The 19931-nt window shown below is 43.9% G+C and overlaps 3 protein-coding genes across 4 annotated transcripts in view; 1 reads left to right on the forward strand and 2 right to left on the reverse strand.

Moving 5' to 3' along the window:
• The first annotated feature begins 270 nt into the window (after positions 1-270).
• Positions 271-12404, forward strand: LOC134196813 (uncharacterized). The gene is made up of 17 exons (XM_062666034.1): positions 271-472; positions 1905-2836; positions 2910-3453; positions 3512-3819; positions 3882-4655; positions 4710-5018; positions 5087-5294; positions 5578-6021; positions 6084-6276; positions 6416-6554; positions 6625-6744; positions 6807-6899; positions 6956-7138; positions 7514-8341; positions 8405-8621; positions 8705-8862; positions 8919-12404. Exons 1-17 carry the CDS (start codon positions 271-273, stop codon positions 12147-12149), a joined length of 8883 nt encoding a protein of 2960 aa, XP_062522018.1. The 3' UTR covers positions 12150-12404.
• On the reverse strand, positions 12375-15182 carry LOC134196162 (transcription initiation factor TFIID subunit 9-like). The gene is made up of 4 exons (XM_062665231.1): positions 15038-15182; positions 14846-14982; positions 14640-14771; positions 12375-12915 (listed from the first exon to the last, which is right to left on the reverse strand). The coding sequence occupies exons 1-4, from the start codon at positions 15171-15173 to the stop codon at positions 12577-12579; spliced, it is 744 nt and encodes a 247-aa protein (XP_062521215.1). The 5' UTR covers positions 15174-15182; the 3' UTR covers positions 12375-12576.
• A 246-nt stretch (positions 15183-15428) lies between these two features.
• Positions 15429-19931, reverse strand: part of LOC134196577 (serine/threonine-protein kinase 25-like) — a 9261-nt gene continuing 4758 nt past the window's right edge. The window contains exons 8-12 of one of the 2 annotated variants that reach the window (XM_062665748.1): positions 19581-19723; positions 17970-18090; positions 16618-16680; positions 16420-16547; positions 15429-15671 (exon numbers count right to left, since the gene is read on the reverse strand). In XM_062665748.1, coding sequence (XP_062521732.1) covers positions 15665-15671; positions 16420-16547; positions 16618-16680; positions 17970-18090; positions 19581-19723 — 462 coding nt within the window. In that variant the 3' untranslated portion in view covers positions 15429-15664. Of the gene's footprint in view, positions 15672-16419; positions 16548-16617; positions 16681-17930; positions 18091-19580; positions 19724-19931 lie in introns of both variants that reach the window. The other variant, XM_062665747.1, reaches the window with a different exon arrangement.

Genomic DNA, 19931 nt, shown 5'->3' on the forward strand with positions numbered 1-19931 from the left:
GCTCGGTCCCTTACTAGACAGTACCACACCCTCTCGCACTGTTTAGAAATTTTCTAGTAAAACTTCGTATAATCTCTTTTAGTAGGATGATGTTTTAGACGACATCATAATGACGTAAGTACCTAGACATGCTCACTGATCTTTAGCATCATAGCTACAGGAAGTCATTTAGTAGATTAATAACAAGTAATGTTTTTAGACACGTGATGTTCGGAGGTGTGTCTACAGTCAGGATTTTTCTGTCGTTGTGCGTAAACGCCAGGCAGCAGCATGTCGTCCAACCCTAATCTTGTCAAAGCTAGGGAAGACGTGAGGCGTCTGCTTGCGTCGAAAGGCAATCTCTCGTGGGAAGCCTTCGATTCCGCTTTCCGGCAGAAGTACGGCCGTCGCCTCGACCCTCGCCAGTTCGGTCGCAACAGCTTGCAGCAATTGTTGGAGGTGGAGATGAGAGACGTGGTGAAAATCATTGGCTGTAAGTTGTTAGTCAAGTTCCACCTTGTGTGTCTTCTAGTCGCGCAAGCTCAGACCGAGTTTGTACTCAGACTGAGAGGGATGGCTTACTCTATAGTAGGGGCTAACGCGTAACCTAGAGAGTCTTCATTTGGTAGTCTCATTACAGCGTGAAGAACCGTTGTTTCAGTATTGGTCAGTTCGTGTTATGAAGAAGGAGTCCCTAGTTTGCGCATGAAGGCACGTGATCGTGACTCTTCCTGTTTGTTCACGTCTAGACCGCACTCTGGACTGCACTGGTGCTGATTTTTCGAGTATTTATTGGCCTTTTGGTAAAAAATGAGATTGTGTCGTATGAAGATGCATACATGGCTGTGGTCAGTTGAAACGCCTCCTATTTGTGAATGATGGTAGAATTTTGGAGGATGGTTTTCTATTGGTTCACACCTTTGTGTCGTGTGGGGATGTGAGTGTTGTCAGTTGTTGCCAACTCCATACATTTGTACACAACACTAGTGATGATTGTTGTGGCGTTATTAATTAATTAATTAATTAATTAATTAAAATGCAGGTGTGTGTGGCAGTCAAAATAATGCATTAGGCCTGATCAAATAGAGAGAAAACGCCCATAAGCTACTAAAGTAGTTTTGAAAAAGGAACATACTTGTGACTAGAAGTAACAATACATTGAACATCAATAATTTGAGTACCGTATTTCTGCCAATAGTGCCCATGGGGCACTATTTTTTTATAGTATTGAAACATGGGGCATTATTATTTCGCAAGCACAGAGACTGTTGCATTGTTCCTATGCATACCACCACACTACACAAACAGACTACCTAATCTAATCTTATAATTACAGTTACCCCTGGCTACTTTTGCTTTCACTTGAGTCGTATTCCTAGTCTGTTGCATAGTACGTCGAATCTCCATCATCACTCAGTGGTTCTATCTGGGTGTCCATTTCATCTCAAACGTGCATATAACTAGGTTTGGATACTAACTACCCCAGTGGGGCACTAATCAAGCATGGGGTATTATTATTTCTTACTATGGGGCATTATTTGAGCATGGGGCACAATTGCAATATGAGCATGGGGCACTGTTCACGGAAATACAGTATGTGTTTCTACATGTTATTGCAAAGTCAGTAGTTAATTGCTACGATTTCCCAAATCGTTTGGCCTGTTCACTCTCTACTAGTCAGTGTATGCAGTTGCTGCTGACTTGCAGTCGTGCGTGCAACAGCAGGAACCTGCATAGAAAGATGGCACAACTGCTAATGCCATCCAATACAGTCAAACATTTACACATGCTGTTTCTGTCCTTTAATTAAGAACAACGTTTGCAATAAATAGATTAAAGAAGAACAACAGAGCTAAGATATCATTTTATTAGGCTTACTAGCGTTGACATTTTATTTTTGTCTCTAATTGTGTGATGCCCTCTAGTCGAGTTTCAAGATCCCATTGTGACCCTACGAAGTCCAGCAGCAGTCAGCAAGCCCGTTCAAACCACCACCAGACGACAGCACCCACCACATTCGTCTCTAGACGACAGGGCTCTTCCCAAACAGACGCACATTGCCAGTACATCTCAACAAAAACCTAAAACTACTACCACGTCCTTGCCCAATATTGCTGTTAACCAGCTCCCATCGCGGCCTGTTCGTCCACCGGTTCGGTACAATCCTCGCATTTCCAGACCGCCCGTTAGTGGCGGAAACGCGCGCTACCCTTATCATCCCGCCTTCGTTGCGCAGCCGGAAAATCAACCACAAGGCTCGACCTCTTCAAACCGTGGGGGTCCCAGAAAAACCCAGACGACTTTTCATCTGATGAAAGCACTCGAGGCGAGGGCAAAAGATCTCGCCAGGGAATGCATAGCACAGCGCAAACACGTCGACTCCTATCGCATATGCCAAGACCTGCTGCGAGAACGCAACGCCAAGGACTTCCAAGCCCTCGGTCTGAGCAACCATTTAGACATACCTTACGTCATGGAGCTGGAGCGGCTACAACGGAGGATTTACGAGACGATTACGGCTTATTGTCAAGTGAGAGCCACCTGCACGCTCCACGAATTAGGAAAGTACCTAGCACAGAAGGAGGAGAAGGAGGATTTCGAGGAGGTCGGGTTGGGACCGCTTCTCGACCAACCGGTTGTCTATCAGTATTTCAAACCGAGCCGGACTCTCGTGGATGTGCCCGATATCACAACGAGAGATGTGTTGGAGTATCTGAGGGATTACATGGATATTAATTACAAGTGGAGGGGACATATCGAAGTCAAGGATTTCTTACAGTATATGGTGACGGAGAGAGGCTGCGCGAATCCGTTCGAGCTATGCGTTCGGGTTCCCTCTCCCGGTCTGTCTATATCGGTCAGTCACTACCAATTGCCTTTCCATGGACGTCTTATAATGTGTATATACCGTTGCTGTCTGTGTGTTGTAGGTACTGAGGAAAGCGCAGCGTCGAGAAAAAGAAGAGTGGCGCCATATTCGAGACGAGATTGCGCGCGAAACGACGGACAAGATCGAACGAGAATTGAGATTGACCGTCCAGCAACTTCTCGGCGACACCGACAACCAGCTAAACCACAGAGAAAGATCAAGAATAGAAGAAATTGCGGGGCAGCCTGCGGAAGAAATAGTCCGTCACGTTTTCACGTTCCTCTCTCATCGAGACATGTTCCCTCCATACGTCACAACAGCGATGAGAAACTTTTTCAATTACGTAGCACGAAACCCGTTTGCGAAAAAGTTATTTCAGCTCGCCATTTGCAAGGGGAGGCTCGTCGATCCGGACGCAAACTCCAGACGAGAGCAAGAAGAAACCACGGGCATAGCCGAGAAGGAAGTCGAACAGGAAGACGAGGAGGAAGAGGAAGAAAAAAGGGAAGTAGAACATGCATCCGGTGAAAGCTCAGACGACAATGAAGAGGAGGAATACGACGTCGAATGGAACAAAAAACACCATCGTCAGGTGTTTCCAGAAGGTTGGTGTTTCCTTCAATTCCAATTTCTTTGTACTTATTGCTGCGTTTGTGTGCGCAGGTGAGATAGTGGCGGAGATAAATGCTTGGATTAACGAATCGGACGTGTTGAATCTGCAACGATTCGCTCACATCGAAGCAAAAGTGGCGACAAAATTTGACGCCCCCGACTTTACCGATCTCGGTCACAAATCGTTCCTACACTTGCTCACTCACCATCCTGACATTCTCAAAGTCCTCGAGAGCTCAGCCTTGCAAATCGGTCTGCAATCGGAGAAGACCGACATGTCTGATGTGGCACAATTTAAAAATGTTGCCAAAGAACATGTCCACTACTTCTTACATCAATGTGACCTTACAAGAAGTGTTGTAAGACAAGGCAAACTTTGTAAGTTATAATGTAAATGCATTGCGTCTCTCTCTTTATATAGATACATTTGTCGCAAGCTATTTGCGATCATTTTGGTGTGATTGGGGTAGAAGATCTCAGTCTCGGTTCCATTTCTAAAATCGTCCAACGAGCTAAGTCTCAACCGAGAGTCACAGCAGTTGTATCCGCGACGGGTCAGACATTCCCTCGTGTTTCCTATCAGTCGGCTCTTCTTTGTGGGTCCACGCAACTGGAATCGACCGCGAAACGAGCCACCTACTCCAAAGGCAGTCGTGTGGGTATACTAGGGTGGCAAACCGCTGAGCGAGCCTTGCAATGCTTATTAACGTGTCCCATTCTGGGTGATCTCGCCAAATGGTCTCATTGGGACGACGTTTTTGCGCCCAATCTCGGGACACTCAGAGAGTTCATCACCATAAAAGCGGCGAAAGTTTCCGTCTCTGGCGCTGCGAGTCTTTGTGCTCTTGAGTCTGAGCCCGAAGTTTATCTCCGGGTCGATCCAGATAGTTCTGTCGACTCTCTCGATGAAGCGACGTCGAAGGGAGAGGCAAGAACTGCAGCGGGTCACCTGGTTAGTCTTGTCATACAAAACGGCAACGTAAGTACGGCTCCATTGGCTCTCGTGGCCAGTCACATGCGAACAGCCCTCGACAAGTTGGCTGCTACCGCAGGAATGACGGACGATTCACCAGAATTTGGACACCAGTCGAACCGTGCCAGTGAAAATGACATAGAACAGCAGCCAGTTATTCAGTTTGCCCTTCAGTTGCTTGTTCTCCTTCCTCACAAACTTGCTATTGCCATCGGTCGACAGGTAAAATGTTTTGTTAACGTTTGTAGCAAAGAAAATAGTTGCGCTCAATTTTAGGTAGTTTTAGAGCCGGTGCATCAGATTGTAGGTGCTGCGTTTGCTCCCAATCTGCTGCTTGAGCATTGCCATACAGACGAAGAAAGGACGGCTCTACAGAAAATTGGGATGTCACTGGGAATTCAAGAATGGACTAAGGACTTTGAATCGCGCATTCAGAGACCGAATACGAAGCCGATTACGAAGACAAACAGGGATAAACCTCAAGACGACGGGCAGCTCTTAAATTCACATGAAGAGAGCAAACAAGCGAGTAACGAGGGAGAGTCCCTCGTTCTGCCTGTAGAGAACAAAGAGAAACTACAACAGGTGCCATTCTAAATCTGAAACTTTCCTTGTTTGTATAGTTACACTATGGTGCATATATTGTGTTTCAGGACACTATAGATTCTGTTGAATTGGAGGAAGAATTGAGTGCAGACGTGACCGACTCTACCGCATGCGACGACCAAACTGTCGCTCAACAAGACGACAGTGCACATGATGAAGCTAGTCCGCTTTCGTCCGTATGCCTACAAACTGAGAGTAAAGAAGACACAACAAGAGGAGTCATGTCCACATTAGAATCGTCAGTAGATCCTCTTGGTAAGCTCAACACACACACACACACACACACACACACACACACACACACACACACACACACACACACACACACACACACACACACACACACCACACACCAACCACACACACACACACCAACCACACACACACACACACACACACACACACACACACACACACACACACACACACACACACACACACACACACACACACACACACACACACACACACCACACACACACACACACGACGTAGGGTTATCGATACAAACATTTCGAGCTGTTGTTAATCTTTACAGAATCAGATTGTGTCGATGGTGACTACTCGGACGCCTTTTGTGCTGATGAAAGTGAAAAGTACAGCAAGGCTGTCATCGACGATCTCCTTCGCGAAGAGTTCGGTGTTGGTCTTCATCTCGGACCGGAGGAAGAAAAGCTAGTGCAAAAGCAACGATCAAGGGAGGGCAGAGGCCTTCACCGCCTGTCTAGCGAGCTCTACAGCAGAGACACTCACTTTGTACTCGAACTTGTCCAAAACGCTGATGATAACTCGTATCCTGATGATCTCTGCGGAAAGGGATCAGAGGGCGATGGGTATGATCTCCAGCCGGCGGTCGTCTTTGTGGTCACTAAGTCTTGTGTAACTGTACTCAATAATGAGAGCGGTTTCCAAGAAGGACACATTCGAGCGTTATGCGACGTGGGACGCAGCACCAAGGGCAAGCATATGAAAGGCTACATTGGTAATTCCGACCCTCGGTTTCCTAACTTGCATGGCTACACGTTATACTTCCGTTATGTGCAGGTCAGAAGGGTATTGGATTCAAGTCGGTGTTCCGCATTACTGACGTACCAGAGGTGCACTCCGGTAGTTTTCACATCAAGTTTAACTCAAACAGCGGGCCACTCGGATATATCTTGCCCCATTGGATTCCGCCAAAAGATAGACACAACTATGATACAGAACTTGAAGGTATTGAAGGGGCAGACGACAACCTGTAAGTGTTCTTATATCTCTGTATGTTTGTCCGAGCAATAGACATACGGTACCGTCTTTCGTTTATTACTCGTTTGCGTTTGTTGGTCTGTTGATTTGTTTGCTCTCTTGTAAAGTTGATTATATTTCTGATGTTTCAGGTGGACGACAAAGATCGTGTTGCCTCTCAAGAGTGACCTAAAAGGTCACGTGAAAACCCTGGCTCCTCGTTTCCACGACGTTCAACCGTCTCTGCTGCTGTTTTTGAATCGTCTTCGGAGCATTACGATCGTAGACAAGGCATAAACAAATCTCACGTCAATATCTGCAACAATTATTTTATTGTTAGTGTGCCGTACGTACATTCTAGGTGAACAAGACAGAGCGACAAATGCAGCGTAGAGACCTCCCAAACGGTCTGATCGCTGTTCAACATTCCTTCGGTCTTGACAGATGGCTAGTTGTACGACGAGAACTTGATGCCACCAATGTAGTTAACATATTCGTACAAATAGTAACAATACATAATCTCATCCTACGTCTTTCTTACAGATGAACCGTGACGTACAATGTACTCAGTTGGCTGTAGGATTTCCTCTCCCTGAGGAAGACGTCCTCTCTCTAGCATCTCCTCTGCATCAACAGGTATTCAAAGGTTCAAGCAATTGCCGTGCACAATTGAAACTTATTTGCTTTCGCAGCTACCGAAGCAGAAAGTCTTTGCTTTCTTGCCTCTCCAAAGCTACGGCTTTCGTTTCATTATCCAAGCCGATTTCGAAGTGCCGTCCTCTCGTGAGGCTGTAGATGAGTCGAGCCCATGGAACCAATGGATCAGAGAAGCAATACCGCCGCTGTTTGTGGAAGCAGGAATAGCAAAATTTAAAGTAATCAAGACAAACTACTAAACAGACTAGAGCCATTTACTGACGGACAGACAGTTAGCGGGGAGAACAGATGGCACCCAATCATTCACCACAACTGTAGGTCTAGAAATAAGACATGAACCGATCAGATTTGTGAGTACAACAGTGAGCATAAAGACAGTATTTCCACTATAGTCGCTCTTGAAGCTATTCCTGATAAAACGAGTTCAGGTGGAAAGAGATTTGTTTTCTTGAACCTTTTGAACTAGCACTAGTGCAAACACCCCAGACGGACTGGTGAACATTTCAGTAGATCAGAGTCTTAATGGAACAATAGATGTTGCTCATGCGTTGAGCAGATCAGTAATTGTGAATCATCCTCTGCTTTGCTTTTAGGACCTTCCGGACATGACTGCATTGGACGCGTTCTGCATTTTTCTCCGTTTTGTCCCGTTAGAGACAGAAATTCAAGGATTCTTCCAACCTGTTGCTCGCCAGATAGTGCAGCTTCTCAAAGCTTCGAAATGCTTGCCCGTCCAAACACATCACAACATAGGAAACGACCTTACAGCCGACGAAGACGAAGACTCGTTAACATGGGCTCAGCCAGCTCAAGTTGTTATTGCAAGAGACAGGTTGGTGTATGATATCCTCCCAGCTGACATCCTCAGAACTCAATTGGACTTGTATTATCTCGAACCCAAAGTAGTTGAAGTTCTAAATCCTGCTCTTGCTGAGAGCCTTGGTGTTTATCCACTGTTGACTCATCACCTCATCAAAGTTGCACAAGCTGTATGTGCTATGAACATGAACACCAACAGACCAGAATCAAATAGCTTGTCGGTTGTTTGGGTGGCTAAATGGATGGTGTGTCTGGACCGCGCCATCATTAGTGAGTACAAGAGCAGCAGCGAGTTTCGTGACAGCCTGAAGGAACTGCCAATAGTCCAGCTGAACAATGGAAAGTTTGTTTCCCTTAATGGTGAACCGGTCTTTTTCCCCATTGAAGACAGGGGTAAAAAGAATCGACCTACTAGATTGAAGTGTATTGACAACATTCACGGAGACATGAACACGGTATCAAGGCAGCTACTGAAATGTCAGAAAGAGGCAGAAAACACGGTCGTACGTAAGCTGTTAGAAGAGATAGGAGTGAAGGATCTCAGTGCACGAGAAGTCATTCAAAATCACATCATACGGGTGCTAGAAAGTGACGAATGGCAGGTACGGAGCCTTTACTACTGCTTATAGATAAACCTCACATGTTTTCGTACTCTCTACGTTTAGTGTAAATCAACTAGTCTGTTAGCTGACTACTTGATCTTCATTAAAGAAAACTTTGCTGCTGACCCTTTGTTACAGTCATCATTAATGAAGCAGGTAAAGCGGTGTGCGGTGCTAGTTACAAATCAAGGGCCAATACGAGCAAACGACGAGATCATACACTTCAGTAGAGATTTCTACACAGGAGAAGACAAAATGGACTTACAACATCAATTTCCAGGTATAGTATCACAAGTTTATAGTTAATAGAAGATCTAGTACTAGTAGTACATTGTGTTTCTCTAATTCGCGTTGTATATATAGAAGTAAAATGGAAGATTATTGACAAAATTTATTTGGAAAGAGCTACTAGTCCTAATGCAGATCAACTTGGCTCTTGGACTACTTTTCTTAGAGAGCTCGGTGTGAAGGACAGCCTTGCAATTAGAGAAGTAACTTGGTCTTTTACACGAGAGGAACTGGTGAGGATTGTATTCTTCTACTTGGTTATGTTTGATAATGTGCATCACGCTTGCAGGCTACATCTCACTGGTCTGATGAATCGAAAGAGTGGCCTGATGCTCCAGACGGTCAGTACAAAGTTAGAGATTACACATGCCCTGAGTTCTTGACTGTAGTCAAGTCTGCACAACCTCTCTCGGAAAAAGACAAGCTTAGTCGCATGCGTCGACTATTTGAACTACTTTACAACTGTTGGGATGACCTGTATGAGAGAGCTATCACCACTTATGTATTAAGTTCGAGTGACGAATTAGTTAGTAAAGCACAATCGTCATTTCAAAGAGAGCTGCTAACAACAGCGTGGATTCCAACAATACCCAACCAAGAGCAAAGCTCTGGTAAACAACCCCGTGCTCTTCTCTGCCGATCATCTGAGCTGTTCTTGTCTGAAAAGAAAACTACTCAACTGCTTCATTGCCACGTAAATTATGTAGATGTAGAAGCACAGTCCGTCAGTTCTAAGAACAAGTTCATTCAAGCACTAAAATTGAAGACGTGTGAGTTATTGAACGTAAATTTCATGCAAGAAATGCTTCTAAAATGGTCTGGTTCCACCCAAAATGGCGGACAAATCAAACGAAAACTGTTCAAGACTTCTCTTTCCCACATGAAGTCAGTCTATCTTCATATCCTCGGTTCGGTGTTACGTTCAGAATTTGGTACGCTTCGCGAATTTTTTCTTAAGAACACCGCCATCTTTGTGCCTCACCGGTCAGAGATCCAGAAAATAAAAGATCCTGATGTGTCAGTAGAAGGCACTTTCTTTAGACTTGATGAAGTATGCGAGGAAGACCCTACTCCTGGTGAAGTCATTTCCAAAGTTCAACAAACTTGCCAAGGCATTGTTCCGGGACCTCAACTTCTAAAAAAAGCCTATTCGTGCCTAAAGAATAATGGATGTCCCGAACTAATCGAAACGTTCCAAAGTATTCAAATTCCGTCTACACCAAATACTCGGTCTTACATAGAATTGATGGACTACTTATCCAAATCTGTGTCTTCACCTAACGATTCCACTGTGCGACAACTGCAGGCTTTCTACATAGAAGTAGCGCAAAATATGAAGCGGACCGCTCGCAATGAAGCTTGGACAAAGGCAACCAAAATTAACCCTAATCTACCACCAACAATTGAAGCATTCAGAAAGTCTAGGGAAGACCGTGACGTAGACGTTGCTCTTTACACTGCCAATGTTCATCCTACTGTTTTGGAAAATGCAGACGCAACTGTTGTCAAAGAAACTGTGCAGAAGAAGAAGCTATTTGCGTCTACCAAGAACATTTGGGTATCAACTGAAGAGTTTCTATTGATCAACGACGATGAAACTGTGGCGAGATTGTTCGAGTCTTGTGCAAATTTATATTTTCTGTACATAGCGCCTGAAGATGACTTGGTGGCAACGGCCACCAGATCAAGAGCGCATGATGCAATAACGCGCAACAGGGAACATGCAGACAGTCACTTTGGACACCAACGAGCAAGCAACCGCGTCTACTACAATGCTCCACGAACCCAGAAAGCTTTCGCCCCACAAATCGACGAAGAACGAATGACAAGAATCTACACATTTATGAAATGCTGCGGTATCCGAAGGCTGTCAGAAAGTCTTGGAAAACAAGCCCTTTATGATACATGCTCGCCCTGCTCTATTCTGCAACGTCATGTGAGCAAAGTTGTACCCCACATTCAAAAGTATATTTTCACGGAAGATCGTCAAATCTATAGCAGCCTGGTAGATGAAGGAATAGCGGAAAAGCTACAGAGTATGCAGTTTCTGACTACCTCTGGCCTCAATGTGATGTACACCTTGGACAAACTTAATGTTCAAAGTAAGAAGGTAGAACGAGCGTGCGTTCTATCAAATCAAGAACTTTTGGTTGTCTCACAAAAAGCATGGGATGACCCAAACAGATACCAAACCATAAACTGTGAGTTAGCAACTTTGTTTTTGCGTCCAACACACAGTCAGTTTGAAAACTTCGTTGACTTTATTGAGTGTGTCACAACAAGATTGGAAAACAAAGAAGAGCTAAAAACATTCCTTAGAAGCCAAGACCTCCAGAAGCTACCTGATACAGAAGCAAAATGGCATGTACCTGACCCAAGAGCAGAAACGAAAGCCGAAGAAAGTACTAGCGATGAAGAAGAAACCGATGACGAAAGACCTGAAACCAAACCGCTACCTCCACTTCCACCGCTCAAAGACAAACCGCTCCATAAGCGTGATGACGGTGGTGAACTGAAGAGTGGCCCAAAGGGTCTTAGAGGCGGTGGACTTAAAAGCTGGCCACCACACTCATCCACTCTTCCTCCTAAAGACAAGACCGAACCGCGCACTTTGGGAGATAGACAGCAACAAGAGTGGAATATCCCGTCCCCACCAGCAGGACGGAGGGCTCCCAAAGAGGGCAACAGTGATGAAACAGTGACTAAACGCAACAGCCGCAGAGTCGACAGCAGCAATGCACAACAGCAAGAAAACAAGGCAAACAATACTAGCACAACAGCACCCACAGCTGTGGTGAGTGATGACGCCTATAATGAGGAAACACCTTCAGCATCTTTCCCTACCAACACTGAGAATGTAAACACACATCTCCAGCAAACCCTATTACAACCAAACCCTCTCTATCCAGGACAATACCCCGGCTACCCAGGCGCACCACTAGGTCAAGGCTCCTTTCTTCCTCCTCTGTTCTATCGTCCACCAACAGCCAGTGCTCTGTCTGAGCTACCACGCTTCTTTCCACCACCAACCACACCAATACAATTCGAACCAGTTGCTGTAGCAGGACAACTTCAACTTCCATCATCCATAATGCTGAGCAGCCAATCATCAGTTCAAGAAATCGGAAACTTTGGAGAAGAATTAGTCTACCTCTATCTGCAAAGACAGAAAGAGCAAGGCTTGCTTCAGTACAATCGTCAAGACGACTGCACTGTGTCTGTCGACTGGGCCAACAAAGAAGGCGAAAGCGGCCAACCGTTTGATATCCAAGTCACGTTTTCTCTGCCAGGCCAATTGACATCGAAATCATTCTACATCGAAGTGAAAACCACCACGTCACAAGACAAGGGCATCTTCGAGATATCCAGCAAACAACTAAGCTTTGCACAACAACAACAAGACACCTACCACCTCTACCGAGTATTCAATGCCGGAAAGCATACAATACAATTATTCAGGCTGCAAAATCTAGCCCACCACCTTAACACACACCAAGTCAAGCTGTTTATGGTCATTTGAGTCAATTCTATTGAGCACAGAAATTATAGTTCAGCGAGTTTCACATGCATTGTCTAGCTTTTTTACTGCACTTAGCTGGTGTATTTTACTTGTCGATTTATGTGTATTTGGTAGTCACTCTTGTAGTGTCAATATGTCATGTGTTCAATGCAACTGTGTATGCAGATTCTGCTGCTCTTGTCTAGAGGCTTGATAAACGCTGAGATGTACAATCTCTGTTACTCATTGTATGAATGAATAAATAAATTAATGAAACTGTCTGTTGATCATGCTGCAAACTATGCATGCGACTAGCAACAACACAAATTCTGTGTACAACTCCACGGATTTCGTACCTCCAAGGCTTACAGTTATGTCCCAGTATTTCAACGACAAGCAGTAGACTCATGCAAACCTGTAATGCCTTCACACTGTCCAATGTAAACCATTATTTCTGCTGTTCTTCATCCTCTCGCTTCCGTTTAATGCCCTGTTGGGGTTTCTGTGCACCGCTGCTAACCACACTCGAACTAGTCGATCCTACAGTTACTGTACGTTTTATTAAACTCCCTGTTGCTGGAGTACCGACGTTTGTGGTTGTTGGCAAAGCCATTGATGTAACTATGATCGTTCCAGCAGGTAACGTCCCGGCTGGTAATGTCCCACCGCTTCCTTGTACTAAGGGTGTGATGAGTCGTATCTTGGTGGGCGTTCCAGTGACTACATTCGGTGTTAGTCCCTGCTTTTGAGCCTGTTGAACAGCTAACGGTGCCAACTGAGGTCTCGGCTACACGTTCAACCAACAAAAAATAAATTCAGAACTCAGTATGTCTACACGCTACACGAACAAGCAGTACATTATAAGGTTAATGTACTCACACTCCTACACTGTTGATGCATAAATACCCAAGTTAGCTACTCCAATACAAATAACAATCAATGCCAAGATCCACAAATATGAGAAGAATCTAAATCGTATCACCCACAGAGTGAGACTAAACTGGTTCTATTTATAATGGCAATTGGCGGGAACCATACAATTGCAACAGTGTCATTGTGTCAGCTGCACCCAAGTCAGTGAGTGTATAGTGTTTCCAGACCTATCATACTTCCACCCTTTCAATCGCATGCTGGTCAGGGTTCTAGCCAGAATTTTGGGAAGACGTAGCAGTATGGGCGTGGTATGTAGGTGTCTGCACAAATTTCTGAAATAAAAATTACCGCTGGTTTGGGGGAGTGGTTAGGATGCCTACCATGAATCTGTCTCATTACTACTCTCACATAGTAAGTTACTTACAAGGCAACAAATCCAATTACAATGCTATAGGTATGCAATGCAATTAGATACTCATGATTGACAAGTCTCCACCTTCTCCCTCATTATCACTTGGTGATAAACATTCCAACACAGAGTAATGAACAGGCACTATCTAGCTAGTCCCTCCTCTTTGTCATAAACTTCTGGAGTGCACGTGTGCATACAGTGTACCTACTACATGCATAGCCAGTATGTTGAAGACCTAGCCTTAGCATGCCTGGCTAGAACCCTTCCGGTTAATTGTGGAGTTTACCAAGTATACCCCAACCTATACCAGCATGTGAGCATATTGGGGGAGGGGGGAGGAATTACAAGCAATATGCAATGTCCGCAACACTAGATGGGCACACAGGAATATAGCTGCATCACAAAAGAAAGGAAATATTACAACCATAATGCACTCCTAATAGTCTACGCATTCAAATAAGTACGTCACAGCAGTTGACTGTCAATCTCAGCAAGACTTCACTCTTTTTCTAAATTGTATACGATTTTCTACCCTTTCTAGCTAAGTCAACTTGCCACCATCAAGCATGCACAGAATTAAGAGGTCGCACATGTCTGGAATTCCTTAGATTTGTATACGGCTCTGCTCAACTTTATACCGGCACACGTCAGTGTATATGGCCATGCCGGTACAGGGTACCAGATCGGTTCAACGCTAATTCTTGGTAAACCCCACATTTACCGTTAAAAGCATGGAAATAAGGTAATAATATTGAGTTTTCGGTCAAACCCCAAGCATCTGCCCAATATACAACACATTTACAATGTACATGCAGCTCAGTGCTTGTTCCCTTCTACCGTTAATTTGTTATGTTTTTGGTTTGACTAAAGAACGAAATGCATAGCAAATTTGTTATCATCACAAGCCTGCTTTGCTGCTTTGTAATGCAAACAGTCTGTACAGTCACCAATATACAGAAATGCTACCAAACGGCTCTCGTTTACACCAATTCTACTGTGTATGACAAAAACATAAAACATAAAATTAAATTAATTAATAATTAATTAATTAATAAGACTGATCTGGTTGAGCACGACACACACACACACACACACACACACACACACACACACACACACACACACATTTATGACAAATACTGTACATGGTTCAATGTATCAAACTTGGATAAAATATAATTATATATAACTTTTCACTACCTATAGTAATTACATTATTACCCAACCTTTTTCTTGAGCTTGACTGTGTAGTTAGGAACGAGCAAACAATGTCGCTCAGGAGGCAATCGCAATCCAAATTTCTCAGGAACAGGAGGGAGTGGCTGGCTATTCTTCTCTCTCGCCACCTTCATCAAGAACTACACACAAACAAAACTAAAAATAAAAATAAAAACCCTACAAACCAACGATTTCTTCTCGTTTTTCTTCTCACTTCGCGAGGAGGTGGCGAGGCAAATGAATGATTGGCGTTTGCCTGGATGGCGAGCTTTACGTCTTCAGTCTGAAGCTCTTTTCTATTGGCGTGTTCGGCATACACCTTTGCCTCCTCAACGACATCTGTTATGTATCCTGAAAGGAAAAGATGTTGAGAGAAAGTCTCGTGTCCTAAAGAGGCCTCACTTACGATAAGTAAATTCTAGCATCTGATTTATAACTCTAGGTTCGTAATCGACAACTCCCATCTCTTTTAGAATAGCAGCCATGACCAAGGCGTCTCTTGGAACCGACTTACCGGAGCCGGAAGACGAAGAAGCCGCCATAGCCTCGTTCAGTAGTACCCCGGATAATGTCAGACTTCTATCACGTGACGCACGTCACACATTCAATATGTTGCAAATGTTTACCCAACTGCAGCAGCAATCAACACGGACACCGCGTATCCTGGTTGATAAATAGCTCAGCAGACTTCCCAGCTCATCACCTGCACATGAATTACTCCAACGGCGACGGGGTTGTACAGCACCACGTGACCTTGCCAACCTCATGCACATGAGATGCACTCAAAGGACGCACAGTCAATAAAATAGCAGATAGCGTTTTTCACCAAAAATATCAGTTGTGTTCTTACAGCTAGGCAAAAGCTAGAGAATCGTGACCAGCAGATAGCCAGCCAGCAAACGTACTGTTAGAGCTGCCAATCTGTCACCAGTGATTGACTTGTATCTACAATTAATAGAATGCATGCTAATGAAAAGTCATGTACACTATGAAATCAAATCCCTGAATCAGCCAGCTGAGAGAAGCCATCTTGTCACGAACTGTCAAAAGAAAGTGATATGTTGTTAGAGAAACATTGTGATATCGTTTGTGATCGACAACAACGATTGACGAGTTATATTAAATTAAAGTGGCAGACACTTGCTGTATTCATGTGCCTATACAAGAATATGTATGCATACACACACTTGCACACACACACACACACACACACACACACACACACACACACACACACACACAACAAACAAATACACACAAACAGTTACACAACAAAACCCACAAAAACAAACAATCAAATATACAGACACACAAACAGTTACAAACACAAAAAACACACAACAAATAAACAATCAAACAAACAAATACACACAAACAAAAACTACAGAAACACACAATCAAATACACAAACGCACACAAAGAAATACACACAAACAGTGACACACGCGCACACACACACACACACACACACACACACACACACACACACACACACACCAGTTACACACATGCATATGTGCAACAAAAACAAACAAACAAACAATTCAATAAACAAACACACTAACAAATACAAACACACACAAACTGTTACACACATGCATATACACACAACAAAAACAAAGAGTTAAATAAATGAACACACAAACAGTTACACACCAGAGACAGACAGACAGACAGACAGACAGACAGACAGACAGACAGACAGACAGACAGATAGACACAGACAGACAGACAGACAGACAGACAGACAGACACACACACACACAGTAATCAAACCCTCCAATTTACCTTTTCAGTTTGCTAATAATCTGACTTGTTAGAACATCACTGACACCTGGATATGAAACCTCGGCAAGCTCAAACGCCCGTGACAACTCATCAACAGCGTTGCCGTCCACCCCTTCGTTACCTTTCAACTTCGCACACACAAAAACGTGAAGTGATTCAATGCACTCAATCAGTCAACACAGAGTAGCCAATACTGACCTCTTCCAATACCGGTATTACTACAGTCTTCAAACTCTTTGATATAGGAAGCTTTGGTGGTGGCTACACAAACAGAAAAATCAGTTTAGTGAATGGCAAATATAAATTGCCTGCATACAATATAATGATATCAGCTGTGATGCCGTTTAATCCCATCTATCTAAGAGTGTGTGTCAGTTAGTCTGTCTGTGTATTGGTCTTTCTACTGTATCTGTGATAGTGTATCTGTTTGTCTATCCGCCTGTCTTTGTTTGTCTATCTGTCTGCCAGTTAAAGTGTTTATATCTGACAATCTGTCTTTCTGTCCATCTGTCTGTCTGTCTGTCCATCCGTCTGTGTCTGTCTGTCTTTCTGTTTGTCTCTGTCCGTCCGTCCGTCTGTCTGTCTGTCTGCCTTTCTGTCCGTCTGTCAAAAAATCTATTTTCATAAATCAGAACTATTACAAGCTAAATCAAACTAAACAACTCATAACTAAAAGTCTAATACAAGATACAGTTGACCTTGGCAGGGACTATTTAACTCTAACGAACAAAAACCTGAAAGTGTCCAGTTTTGAGCTGTGCTTTTGACCACCTAAGATGATATAAGCTTTTCTTAACGTCACTAAGCATTACATCTTTGCAACTCAACAGAAAAACCACGTCTCCAAAACGATTTAAACCCACCAGGATTCTTTCGGCCACTTTCATCTCTTGAGAGATGTGAGAGATTGCCCAGATACTCTAATGCTTTCTCACCCCAAGGACCAAAGTGTTCAAACACTAGGGGCACAACAGATGGTGAGGAACCTTGTGGTAGCATTTCTCCCATGTACTTTTTGGCTTTGATTTTTGCTCTACGAAGAGCAGCAGCTCCATCAAACAGAGAAGCCTTGGCTAGAATGTCAATACTCCAAGGATGTGTCATTGAGACGTCTAAATTGTAGTATTGGTGTTGTGCTTCATTTACATGATGGATGTTTAAGCTTCCAAGGTAAGGACTCCATATCCTTACTATAGAGTTATGTGTGCAGACAGGGCCACCTCCAGTTTTACAAGTTAGAAAGTGGTATCTTTGTCTGTCTGACTGTCTGTCTATCTATCTGCCTGTCTTTCTGTCTGTTTCACTGTCTTTCTGTCTATCAGTCTGTCTATTTGTCTACCTGTCAGTTTGTCTGTCTGTCGGTCTATTTGTTTGTCTGTCTGTCTTTGATTCAATCCTTTGTCAGTCTAACTTTCGACTGTTCACCTAAGATAACCTAATCATAATCTATCTATTAAAACTTAAATTAATATTATTATGTATATAACCACTACGCAACAGCAGTGCTTTACAGGTGCAGGTTGTGCAGACTCAGATGGTGCAGCACTGACTATATCGTTGCTTGTCAACGCTGCCGATTTTCCTATTTCTGCCATTACAGCACCATTCTCTGACGATCCCTTTATGGTATCAAAATTCCAATCGGGTGCTTCCAAACCATCTTCTTCTTGCCTAAAATGCACAGAAAATTTATGACGAACAACCATTATACAGCTAGTATACTAATTGAAATGTAGTGTGTGTGTGTGTGTGTGTGTGTGTGTGTGTGTGTGTGTGTGTGTGTGTGTGTGTGTGACTGTGTGTGTGTGAGTGTGTGTGTGTGAGTGTGTGTGTCTGTGTGTGCACGTGCGTGACGTGTGTGTGTGTGTGTGTGTGTGTGTGGCTTATTCCCAGGAGCAGCACCATCTGCTACCGAGCACGTCCACAGGTTGTGGATTGTGTAACAACCCTTAGATATAACTGTTAGCTGTGAAATAAGCAGGCCTTGCCTGACAAATAAGCAGTCGCGGACAATCTGGTGGCAGTTTTATCAGAGAGTGATGGACTAACAGGTCACAGTGTTATCTCTATAAAATGTCACAGATTCTCTAAGACAACACTGGGCATGACGAGTGTAGCCACCATAACTAGGCCGTTGCTACAAAGTTTGATTTGGTTCATAGCAATTCAGCACTGCATCTATAAGTGGGTGTGGTCACTTTGGCTCTAAAGAGCAGTTTACTAATTTGGGGTTTTAATTTTCTGGCCAGCTTACTGCGTCCATACATGTTGTTTGGCATGTTGTAGTCGTACACCTGTCAACATATAGCACATACTGGAGGAGAGAGTGGAATCAGTTCTGCACAAACTCATTTCACTATAATCCATTCTATTGTGCAGGTTCTTTATGGTGACTTGTCGTGTCTAAAGACGATCACTAAGAGTGGGAACTTCACATGCGATGTTTGTGGACACTCCTGCACGGCACGTATTGGTCTTTGGAGACACAAGCAAAGCCATAAAAATGAGTTTGGTCGTGTCGACAACTCACTCTACGGTGTGTGTGTGTGTGTGTGTGTGTGCATGTGTGTGTGGTGTGTGTGTGTGTGTGTGTGTGTGTGTGTGTGTGTGGTGTGTGTCGCAACCGCTCAGTTGGTTAGAGAGTCTTCCATGGAGTGTTTACATCCGGGAACTTGCAACATTGCAGGTTCAAGTCACAGTAATGGCAAGCTATAGCATAATTTCCTTGGGCAAGAAACTTACACACAATTGCCTCTCTCAACTCAGGAGTATAAATGAGTACCTAGTCATTGACTGGGGTGGCAAAGGCCCCTCCGACTGCAACAAAGTCCATCAGCCATTGGGGTCCTGGTGGGACTTCGGGTGCCCACACCACAGTTGGCGTCGCAGTCGGTGCTCCTGTGTGTACCCGGCCAAGCTCCAGAAGATTGCTTAACACTGACCATAGCTCCTGCGCAGTGCACAGAAACCCAGTCATCTGGCTGAGGGGCATTACCGTTTAACAGCAGCTCATTATCTATTTGCAATTGTGTGTGTGTGTGTGTGTGTGTGTGTGTGTGTGTGTGTGTGTGTGTGTGTGTGTGTGTGTGTGCACTACTCGCTAAGTCACACGACATTTACAAAGTCCCATTTATTTACTCATTCACAACCCTAGAACTTACGTTTCCCCTTCATCTGAGCTGCTATCATCTTTCGCATTCTCTGTCTTCCACCTGTGGTGTTTCTCGATCAAATCCGCTAAACACGACGTCTTCTTCGCTTTCACTACAAACCGATGCTTCAATAGTTCTTTCGCTGTTGGTCTCTGCACACAAAACCAAATCAGAATTTAAAATTTAATTTTAAAAATTACATCATACACACAAACACACACACACACACACACACACACACACACACACACACCAAAATACTACTCAACAGCTTTAGCTTTACCATCAGAGACATACAGTAAACATTCAAAGATATCACATATTCAACAACTCCCAATATGTATCCCTTCAGGTGTACTA

Source organism: Corticium candelabrum, chromosome 21 (assembly GCF_963422355.1).
Source record: "Corticium candelabrum chromosome 21, ooCorCand1.1, whole genome shotgun sequence".
Taxonomy (NCBI): Eukaryota; Metazoa; Porifera; class Homoscleromorpha; order Homosclerophorida; family Plakinidae; genus Corticium; species Corticium candelabrum.